The sequence below is a fragment of the Lasioglossum baleicum genome, unplaced genomic scaffold (assembly GCF_051020765.1).
Source record: "Lasioglossum baleicum unplaced genomic scaffold, iyLasBale1 scaffold0059, whole genome shotgun sequence".
NCBI classification, from domain to species: domain Eukaryota; kingdom Metazoa; phylum Arthropoda; class Insecta; order Hymenoptera; family Halictidae; genus Lasioglossum; species Lasioglossum baleicum.
The window spans coordinates 147,845-159,685 of NW_027469119.1; the positions used below are offsets into that span (position 1 = coordinate 147,845).

General features: G+C 51.2%; 2 protein-coding genes across 2 annotated transcripts; both read left to right on the forward strand.

Annotated features, from left to right (window-relative positions):
- Window positions 1-2,516: 2,516 nt before the first annotated feature.
- LOC143219685 (uncharacterized) lies at window positions 2,517-4,559 on the forward strand. The gene is made up of 3 exons (XM_076445554.1): window positions 2,517-4,166; window positions 4,233-4,456; window positions 4,540-4,559. The coding sequence occupies exons 1-3, from the start codon at window positions 2,545-2,547 to the stop codon at window positions 4,557-4,559; spliced, it is 1,866 nt and encodes a 621-aa protein (XP_076301669.1). The 5' UTR covers window positions 2,517-2,544.
- A 317-nt stretch (window positions 4,560-4,876) lies between these two features.
- Window positions 4,877-8,288, forward strand: LOC143219686 (uncharacterized). Its single transcript, XM_076445555.1, has 3 exons — window positions 4,877-5,041; window positions 5,179-6,045; window positions 6,549-8,288. Exons 1-3 carry the CDS (start codon window positions 4,877-4,879, stop codon window positions 8,286-8,288), a joined length of 2,772 nt encoding a protein of 923 aa, XP_076301670.1.
- Window positions 8,289-11,841: the final 3,553 nt, after the last annotated feature.

Sequence of the window (11,841 nt, forward strand, 5' to 3'; positions counted from 1 at the left end):
AGATCCGCAGTCTACTTTTTAGTTTATCACCTACTTATTTATCTTTGATGTATTACGTATTACGAATTTTCTCGCATATCACCCCTCAAAGCTAGATGAAGATTACATAAACCTTTTGTTTCAGGCGAACACAATGGAATCGTACAGAAACGGACCCGCCAGACGTATACAAGATTCCTGGAATCTCGGAGTTGGAGAAGGAATTTCACTTCAATCGCTATCTGACCGGATAACGCCGCCTCGAAATCGCTCAAGCTCTATGTCTGAGCGTGCGCGAAGTGAAAATTTGGTTCCAGAATCGACGGATGAAGGCGAAAAAGGATGGGATAATATGCAAACAGAATGCCGAGGTGGTAACCAACGGGAATCATTTATCCAACAGTCAAAATTGCTCGTTGATTAACAATCAATTTGCGCCTGAAACGATGACACCAACGATGGCGCCGCTGCAGAAAGGACAATTATCGGCGACAAAATCAGCCGACGACTTCTGGTTTGCAGGAATATCCATATCTTCACGAAGCCTACCTGCATTAGCGACAAACTATGTACGATGATAACAGTTATTATCAGAAAGAAAACTACATGGAGCCAATGATTAAGTTGGAAACTCTTGGAGACTAATAAATCTCAGTTGCGGAGGAAGAAATTCGGGTGCGGCCACTCGAGGGTTTGAAGGATGCCTCCGCGATGGCTGATACGTGTTTCGTACACACGCGGTTGGCGCGATGTTTACACTCGGGTGCGTTCACCTGTATTCGACATCGAGGCCGTACAGCTGATCGTCCAAAAACGCCAAACACATGAGCGTTCTTATGCTTCCCGCGGTCTTGATTTCGGGACTGTTACGTGTCAAATAAAATATGAAATTCTCATTAATAGTTATTCATCTTTAAAAGGTTTACGAATACTTTGCACACTCGCTGGTACGACCACGCTTGTTAGATCACTTCCATAATTACATGCACGAACGTCGCTTATCAATTTCGCCAATTTTAGCAGATCTCGCGAAGCATTTTCGATTCTGTGGGGGGATTGGTGTTCGCCGATAGGTCGACATATACTCCGGACTTATGGGGTAGCCGAAGGGGGTCGCGCACATGGCCGGCATTGTGCGAGGTCGTGCGCATGGAGATTCAAGGGGAACCAAGGGGAACCAATATCTGTTCTGTGTCAATAGCGTTAATGGCGGGAGGGGGTTGCAGTACATATCGGAAAGCGGGTCCGCAGTATCGGGGATGGGTTTAACTCTGAATCAAAGGACAGCTGATAGAACGGAGTTCCCGTGGATACCATCCACGGGAGGCTTTGACACAGAGAACGAAATCAGGAAAGGAAAAGGGAGACAGGAGAGATAGAAAAGAGACACCCTAATTGTAAACCAACCCCCTCCACCTTCGCCCGACTGCCTCGATCCGCGTGGTGAGGTTATAAACCCGGAGAAAGTTTGCCGGGGTGCTCATTTTTGGCACACATAGAACCCCCTGTGCACCGTGACTGGTCGAAATCGTAACGGGGACGTTCCATTTCATTGTAAGTCGGCTACGGTGCCCGGCGGAACTACCTCCACTGTCCTTCAAGTACCTGGACTAGCCGCATTAACGCTGGAAACCATCTAGGTAGTCAGACTTTACACGAAATTCTCGAAACAGTCAATTAGCGTCGCGCTGACAGTGCAGTCGGAACTCTCTTCGTGCTCTTGAAAGTGCTAGTATAGCTACGCTCGAGGAATTATGAATTCGACGAGGAATTATATTATATATACTCGTGCCACGAAGAGGACGTGCTACTCGTGTTATCTACGCAGATCATCTGTAGCCGTGAACTTCAGAATACATAGTGCAGTCTATAACAATTCTAGAAACAGTGAGGAAACATTTTGTGCAATTTGTGTCATCTGCGGTTGTTCCGGCCGATCAACGTTCGGCCGATCCGCGTCACCGCCGTCACCTAGTCGCGCGGATCCGACTTCACGTCATCCGCGCGGCCCCCCTCCCTGCGATCCGCCGAACAGGTGATTCTCGGCTAAGCACCGGCGGATCGTCTCTCGTGACCCAGTCGACGACCTCCGCGGATCAAAAGTAGACATATACATCGCTCGTTAGAACATTGTGCTTCAACAGCCACTCATCGTGACGTGGCTACGAACCGTTCACCGCTAGATAATACCTCATTCTCCGCGATTATCCATAAAGAATTCAACAGTCTTGTGTAACAGTGTGTATTTAGTTATTAAATGTGTGTGTGACAAACGGGTGTATAGTGATTGACGCTCACCCGCTGTTTTCTCACTAATCCCCGATTCCGATCCCCAACATTTTTTGGTCCTTCGAGCCGGATAGATCGGCGGCTCTTAGCATCTCACGTGAGATCATAATTAGTGGGTGAAAATAGTCGCGGTTGTGAGTTACTAGCAAAGCGCTCGGTACATTTGAATCGGTGCGTTAACCGTTGGCGACCGCTCGCGTGTTTAGTGTTTGTGTCGCGCGATTACATCGCGACCTCGCGGTCGTTCAACGTCAACGAGCTCGTTCAAAATTCGAAATGACTACAGCTGTCTCGCTTGTCACTCGCCAACTGGACCTACATGGGCGCATCAGCCGCACTATAGTCAACACAAAAAAGAAGGGTATGGCCAACATTACGGAGTCGTACATCCAGGCCCGGTTAGACGTTCTTCAGCGAAATTGGGATGACTTCCTGGCAAACCACGCACAGCTGCAAGACCTATGCACCGCCGAACTCCTTCAACATGAATATTTCACCGAAAATCTGTGTGAGCAGTGTGAGGCTATCGTCGTCGACACTCAGGCCACCCTCTGCGACATGTTGAAGGACCTATCGCCACGCGGATCCGACTCTACCGGAGAGACCAGCGCCCGCGGTCACACGACCACCTCGGCAAAGCTCAGACGGATCGACGTCCCCGACTTCTCCGGGGAATTCAAGGACTGGCCGCTGTTCAAATCACTGTTCACATCACTAGTCTTAAACAACGCGGGCCTCGACGAAACCGAGAAGTTTCATTATCTTCTCCGGAGCCTAAGCGGCGAAGCGCTCGATCTGATCCGAAATGTACCAGTTGACGGCGATCAGTTCGAACTAGCGTGGGAAATCATCGTCGGGCAATATGAGAATACACGCATCTTGGTCGACAACCTGCTCGACACACTGTATTCGTTAGCCCCGGCGAAATCGGAATCTGCGACGGAGTTGAAAAGAGTTCGCGTGACAGTGAAGCAAATCCTCGGTGCGCTCGAGGTCCTCAACTGTCAAGTACAACACTGGGGGCCGTTCGTCATCTTCTGGGTCTCTCGACGGTTGGATCCGGAGACGCTGAAAGCGTGGGAGCTCCTCATCGCGGATCAAACGGACTACCCAGAATACGCCGTCCTCGATAAGTTCATCCAGAGCCGTATACGCGCACTCTCCACGGTGGACAATGCAAAATCTGGCGCGATCCCGCAGAAGCCGCGAACGGTCAACACGTACTCGCACGCGACCGCCACATTTAAATCCCGGTGCATCCTGTGCACCGCACCTCACTACGTCGGAAGTTGCCCTCGATTTCTCTCCAAGAGCACAGCCGAACGCAAGCAGTTCATCATGCAGCAGCGACGGTGTTACAACTGCTTGGGAAATCATCCATTGGAGGCCTGCCGCAGCAGCAAGCGATGCCTAAAGTGCACGTCCCCTCATCATACATCGCTGCACGACGGCTCCGACGCTGCCTCCAAGTCATCGTCCGCGAAATCAGCACCGACAGGCGAGTCGGCATCCGCAGCCTCACATCACGTCACTCCCGTCTCGCCCAAGGTCTCGCTGCACCGTCCGATACTGCTAGCAACCGCTCTCGTCGATGTCGTTGCCGCCACCGGGGAACGCTTTCAGGCTCGGGTCCTGCTGGATCAAGGATCCGAGGTGTCCTTCATCACCGAGTCCTTGTGCCAACGGCTACGTCTTCCACGGCTGCAGGCCAGTCTCCCCATTTACGGGATCGGAGCCGGTCACACCGTGACGACTCGGGGGGTCTCCATTGTCGCCATGTCCTCGCGTACAGAGACGTACACCTGCAAGGTCAAAGCGTTTATCTTACCTCAATTAACGCATTATGCCCCCACCGTAGCCACTCCACACGCAAACTGGACGCATCTCCAAGGGTTGAGGTTGGCCGACCCTTCCTACCTCGATGCGTAGCCGATCGACATCGTGATCGGCGTCGATGTATACAGCAGCATCATTCAGCCGGACATCAGACGAGGGGACGATAACGCTCCAGTCGCCCAGCTCACCAAGCTGGGTTGGATCCTGTCCGGTCCAGCTGCCTCTACAGTCACTACAGCTGCATTCGTCGGGGCTTCCAGCTTTCAATGTGGCGTCGACCAGGACCTATACGATCTCATCCAGAAATTTTGGGTCCAGGAGGAGCCGAGCAATCAGATCGAAACAACGCGAGGTATCCTTTAAGAACCTTGGCTCATTCTCGTAGGACTCCGTGGTGCGGCAGTACGAAGGACGCGGAATAGTTATTGGTTTCAGGGGTGCCACTTTGGACTTAGCGGAGAGCAGTGTGACGCGGAATGTGTCATCGTCGTCTCGGATTCGGAGATAGATGACGATGCCCATCGCACGTGTGGATGCATCGGCGAATCCGTGAATTTCGATCCCGCGGTTGGGGTCGAGCGGTCCGACCCACCGATCTAGGGTTAAGTTGTGAATCTCCGCTAAGTCGGTGCAGAATTGTTCCCATCGAGGTGCGAAATCAGTAGGGAGCGTCTCGTCCCAACCCGTTTTTTGCGTCCATAATTCTTGCATGAGTAACCTTCCCCGCACCGTGACTGGCGCGAGCCATCCCAACGGGTCGAACAATTGGGAAATGGTCGATAATACTCCCCGCTTTGAGCCGTGCGCGTGTGTGGGAACCTTAAAGGAGAACGAGAAAGTATCGGACGCTGTGTTCCACGAGAGGCCGAGGGCACGGTGCGGGGCATCGACGGACATTGGTTTTTCTCCGCAACGCTCACTGACTCCGAGCGGGAATGTGAGAATCATTTTATTCAAACTCATTCACGCGATAACACCGGGCGGTACATCGTGCGATTGCCATTCGCAAAAAACCCCTGCGAGCTCGGGGACTCGCGAACGGCAGCGCTGCAAATCCTATTTCGGAACGAAAAGGTCCTCGCGTCGCGCCCCGAATTCAAAAACAAATACAACGAATTCCTCGACGAATACGAACGGCTCGGTCACATGCGTATCGTATCCGACCGCGACACTCAAACGAAACCCGCGTCCTTCGTACTGCCGCACCACGGAGTCCTACGAGAATCGAAAATACGCGTCGTATTCAACGGATCGCACCGTTCGTCGTCCGGTACATCCCTCAACGACTGTCTGCACATCGGTCCGAAATTACAAGTTGATTTGTCCGACGTTATTCTCCGCTGGCGCCGATTTCAATTCGCGTTCGCAGCAGACGTTGAGAAGATGTACCGACAGATTCGCGTACATGAAGACGACCAGACGTTCCAGCGAATCGTCTGGCGTTCCGAGCCCTCGCATCCAGTTCAGGAATTCGCGCTCACCACCGTCACCTACGGCCTCGCGTGCGCGCCGTTCCTCGCGTTACGATGCATGCAGCAACTAGCCATCGACGAAGGCGACAACTTTCCGCGCGCGAAGGACATTCTCTTGCGGGAAACGTACGTGGATGACGTGCTATCAGGCGCAGACTGTGCGCACTCAGCTCAGGAAAAGATCCAGCAACTCAAGCGCCTCCTGGGAGCGGGTGGATTCGCGCTTAAAAAATGGGTCGCGAACTGCGCTGAATTACTTCCTGCGGAAGAACGAAGGCCGGAATCGTGCGGAGAAAAACCAATGTCCGTCGATGCCCCGCACCGTGCCCTCAGCCTCTCGTGGAACACAGCGTCCGATACTTTCTCGTTCTCCTTTAAGGTTCCCACACACGCGCACGGCTCGAAGCGGGGAGTATTATCGACCATTTCCCAATTGTTCGACCCGTTGGGATGGCTCGCGCCAGTCACGGTGCGGGGAAAGTTACTCATGCAAGAATTATGGACGCAAAAAACGGGTTGGGACGAGACGCTCCCTACTGATTTCGCACCTCGATGGGAACAATTCTGCACCGACTTAGCGGAGATTCACAACTTAACCCTAGATCGGTGGGTCGGACCGCTCGACCCCAACCGCGGGATCGAAATTCACGGATTCGCCGATGCATCCACACGTGCGATGGGCATCGTCATCATCTCCGAATCCGAGACGACGATGACACATTCCGCGTCACACTGCTCTCCGCTAAGTCCAAAGTGGCACCCCTGAAACCAATAACTATTCCGCGTCTGGAACTGTCGGCCGCTCTTTTGCTCGCGAAACAAATTGCGCACGTCCGTAAAACTCTTGACATCGAGCGAGTTCCGATACATATGTGGACCGATTCGGCCGTCGCTCTCGCGTGGATTCGCAGCCCCCCCCCCCCCCCCTCCAAATGGAAGGACTTCGTTAGAAATCGCGTAGCGGACATTCAGGAACTCGTACCACAAGCCTACTGGCACCACGTTCCCGGGACCTGCAACCCGGCGGACTTAGCATCTCGCGGCGTGTCTCCACAGTCATTGCTCGATTCCATTTGGTGGCGGGGGCCCGCGTGGCTGCGAGACTTCTCTCCAGCATGGCCCGCTGAAACCCTGTCTCCGGATCCCCGCATCGACATCGAGAAGCGACCGGAAAAATTGTACACGTCTCACTCCGCGACAACACAGTCTTGGAATCTAATCGAACGATTCTCTTCAATCACCAGGTTAGTCCGCGTAACGGCTCTGTGTCTTCGAGCAGCGAGCCGACTGAAGGTGAAACGAGCGGACCGCGGACCTTCAGATCCATTATCCGTCTCAGAGATCGAAAAGGCGCGTGAATTTTGGATTCGGCAAACTCAGAAGGAGCACTTCACTCCCGAACTTCTAGCAATCACTCACGGCATCGACATGCCCAAGTCAAGCCCTCTCGTACACCTGATGCCCTTTGCGGACGCGAACGGCATCTTGCGCGTGGGAGGACGATTGCAGCACTCACTTCTTGATGCTGACCAGAAACACCCGGTCATTCTGCCGCGGTCGTCGAAGTTCACCTCGCTCGTCATCGCCAAAGCGCATCTGCACACCTTGCACGCCGGTCCACAACTCACCCTCGCGACGATACGACAATCGTATTGGATCGTCGGCGGGCGACAACCGGTGCGAGCGTTCATAAAGCGTTGCGTTATTTGCACTCGCCACTCCGCTCGCCAATGTACGCAGCTCATGGGGCAGCTCCCGTCGCGCCGCGTCACTACCGCGCGGGCATTTGTAAACACCGGCGTCGACTACGCCGGCCCATTTCACTGGCGAACTATGCGTGGCCGAGGAGCCAAGGTTCTTAAAGGATACCTCGCGTTGTTTGTTTGTATGGCCACCGGGGCAGTCCACCTTGAGTTCGCATCAGACTACACCGCAGACGCATTTATAGCCGCTTATAAGCGCTTCACCGGGCGGCGCGGCATCTGCCGTACATTGTCGAGCGACTGCGGCACAAACTTCATCGGGGCGAATGCCGAACTTCGACGAATGTTCACGCGCGCGTCGCAAGAAGCACAATACATAGCAGACAGTCTCGCGAACCTGGGAACGCAGTGGATATTCAATCCTCCCTCCGCTCCACACTTCGGTGGAAAATGGGAAGCCGCAGTAAAGTCAACTAAATTTCACATGCGCCGCGTAATCGGAGAATCTCCACTGACATTCGAGGAATACGCGACACTGTTTGCACAGATCGAAGCCTCGTTGAACTCCCGGCCACTCTGCCCACTGTCCGACGACCCTTCCGATCTCGCCGCACTCACACCGGGTCACTTCCTCATCGGCGATGCACTAAACGTCATCCCTGAACCGGACCTCACCGATACTCCGCGTTCACGATTGTCACGCTGGCAACTACTGAGGCAGCTGATCGACCATTTCTGGTCGCGATGGTCTCGGGAGTACATGCAACAGTTCCTCACTGCGTCCAAGTGGCAAACGAAGTCACCCCCAGTCCGAATCGGAGATCTGGTTCTCGTCCGAGACGAACAGACACCCCCGGCAAGATGGCCTCTAGCGCGCGTAACGGAGCTGCATCCGGGCAAGGACAACATCACCCGCGTCGTCACGGTTCGAACCGCGACGACAGTATTAAAACGGCCAATCACGAAATTGTGTCGACTGCCGGTCGACGCCACTACGACTGACTCGTAATCCAGCCTCACTCAAGGGCAACGACTCCGCGTCTTATTGCCGAACTGCGTTTCGGCAAGGGGGGGAGTAATGTTCCGGCCGATCAACGTTCGGCCGATCCGCGTCACCGCCGTCACCTAGTCGCGCGGATCCGACGTCACGTCATCCGCGCGGCCCCCCTCCCTGCGATCCGCCGAACAGGTGATTCTCGGCTAAGCACCGGCGGATCGTCTCTCGTGACCCAGTCGACGACCTCCGCGGATCAAAAGTAGACATATACATCGCTCGTTAGAACATTGTGCTTCAACAGCCACTCATCGTGACGTGGCTACGAACCGTTCACCGCTAGATAATACCTCATTCTCCGCGATTATCCATAAAGAATTCAACAGTCTTGTGTAACAGTGTGTATTTAGTTATTAAATGTGTGTGTGACAAACGGCTGTATAGTGATTGACGCTCACCCGCTGTTTTCTCACTAATCCCCGATTCCGATCCCCAACAGCGGTGGTGATATATGCATCAGGACTACTACATCAGTTTGCAAACGGAACTTCAGTCACCTTCCGTCATCAGTGAAATGAGATACGGGTAGGCAAAGTGAAAGACAGTGCAACGAGGTTCACGGTGGTGACCTACCCACGCATGAACAGGTTCACGTGTGTGTCTAAGCAAGAGTTCAGTTGAGAGGAGTATGATCGAGAGAAGAGCTTGATCCGAGTGGATGCTGCTAGATTGAAAAGAGATTGATTGAGGGTAGGTTGATCAGGATCGAGGCCCAGTTTCAATCAAGTCCTGCTGGACTTAACTATCTTAGCGTCCAGTTCTTTAGCCACATTTCAACATGTCCAACTCTACGTACCCTGCCAAATGCGGGCCCGACTATTGGCTTTATCAAGCAACGGTCGGCGACCAACCCCCTCTACAAGTTATGTACCCGGATAACGCGCATCAGGCGCATCAGCAAGTACAGCCCAGCCCGGATTACATGCAGCAACTTCAATTACAAGAACTCTCGTCGGCTCCAGCGAGTCTTCTAGAATCACTCCTCCGTCACGGAAAGAACGCAGTCCCCGATAGTTACGCGAATTCTGTCGGGAAACCGCCGACACCACCAGGCAGATAATTCCTGCTGACACCGCCATATACACCGACTTCGACAGACGGAAAGTCACCTGTCACAGGATGCGTGCCGATTGGTCAAGTGCAGGAGACGAGCAACCACGTGCAAGGATATCAGAGTTATTCACAGCAGCCGCTGTGTAATGTGACGCCTGGGCCGTCTGATTATGTGGCGCAACAAACTTACGGAACTGGTTATCTGGACAATAGTAATATTGTTAACCATAATAACGTTAACACCAATAACAATTACAATGGGGAACCGAATCCTCAGTTGAAGTGTACCGAAGAGGCCCAGGTAGATTACGCATGGATGAGATCAAATGGTTTGTAGATTGCGACTTTTTGGAAATGTTATTCTGTGATTGTCCTATTTGTTGTTTAAAAATTAACACATTGGTCGCCACATACATGGGTAATGGATACTTCCGTGAGGGCCCTCTCACCCAGATGTGGATGACGTTCTTCTTCGTCAAAAGTTAAACAGGATTTTACAATTTATAAAAATCCCATTTGTAACACAGAATTAAATGGAATAATCACTGGCAAATATGAAATATACTTATACAAAATTGAAGTATTTTAAATATATACACTATTCCAGTACTCCGCAATCTTTTTATCGCCGCGGACCGGTCAACGTTTTTTTGATAATTTTACCGCGGCCCGCTGAGGGGGGGGGGGAACGTTGATTGATTATATTTTAGATTGTTTTGATTTAATAATTTTAATTTAATTGTATTTAATGTTCCTTGCGCAGGGGTTGGGGACCACTGCACTCTATTATACTAATTTATATTTATTAATTTATATTTAAAATAAAAAATATAACATTATACTACGTAGCATGGTATTCGTTAAAGCAGTTAAAATATTTTCTCGCTTCCTAGAACGTAAATCTTTCTAACAGACCAGCCCCGTAAATTCTTACGAAGTTCTAAACGGGGGGACGCCTTTGTCGGTTACTTTCATTCATTGTCGGACCTAATATTGCCCGAGTACAACCATTCTCTAACTAGAAATTGCCGGAATTTTTGTATTTACATTTTTTTTTATTACTACGAATTACTGTTTACGTTTTTGCGCTCTGACTATCGGATTTGGGGCTCCGCGAGAAACTCGAGCGATTCACGCTGGGCGACAAACGTGTTAAGTAAAATTTACAGGAGTGGGCCAGTGTCCGAAAATTTCGGGCGGGCACCCGAGCCTCGGGTCGGGTTTTGATGACTCGGATATGAAATAAATAAAAATCGTTCTCGATTCTATCGACCTTAATATTCTAGTATTTCTTGAAAATTTCCAGAAGCCATAAATGCATAAAGATCCGCAGTCTACTTATTAGTTTATCACCTACTTATTTATCTTTGATGAATTACGTATTACGAATTTTCTCGCATATCACCCCTCAAACCTAGATGAAGATTACATAAACCTTTTGTTTCAGGCAAACACAATGGAATCGTACAGAAACGGACCCGCCAGACGTATACAAGATTCCTGGAATCTCGGAGTTGGAGAAGGAATTTCACTTCAATCGCTATCTGACCGAAAGACGCCGCCTCGAAATCGCTCAAGCTCTATGTCTGAGCGAGCGCCAAGTGAAAATTTGGTTCCAGAATCGACGGATGAAGGCGAAAAAGGATGGGATAATATGCAAACAGAATGCCGAGGTGGTAACCAACGGGAATCATTTATCCAACAGTCAAAATTGCTCGTTGATTAACAATCAATTTGCGGCTGAAACGATGACACCAACGATGGCGCCGCTGCAGATAGGACAATTATCGGCGACAAAATCAGCCGACGACTTCTGGTTTGCAGGAATATCCATATCTTCACGAAGCCTACCTGCATTATCGACAAACTATGTACGATGATAACAGTTATTATCAGAAAGAAAACTACATGGAGCCAATGATTAAGTTGGAAACTCTTGGAGACTAATAAATCTCAGTTGCGTTGGAAGAAATTCGGGAGCGGCCACTCGGGGGTTTGAAGGATGCCTCCGCGATGGCTGATACGTGTTTCGTACACACGCGGTTGGCGCGATGTTTACACTCGGGTGCGTTCACCTGTATTCGACATCGAGGCCGTACAGCTGATCGTCCAAAAACGCCAAACACATGAGCGTTCTTATGCTTCCCGCGGCCTTGAATTCGGGACCGTTACGTGTCAAATAAAATATGAAATTCTCATCAATAGTTATTCGTCTTTAAAAGGTTTACGAATACTTTGCACACTCGCTGGTACGACCACGCTTGTTAGATCACTTCCATAATTACATGCACGAACGTCGCTTATCAATTTCGCCAATTTTAGCAGATCTCGCGAAGCATTTTCGATTCTGCGGGGGGATTGGTGTTCGCCGATAGGTCGACATGTACTCCGGACCTATGGGGTAGCCGAAGGGGGTCGCGCACATGGCCGGCATTGTGTGAGGTCGTGCGCATGG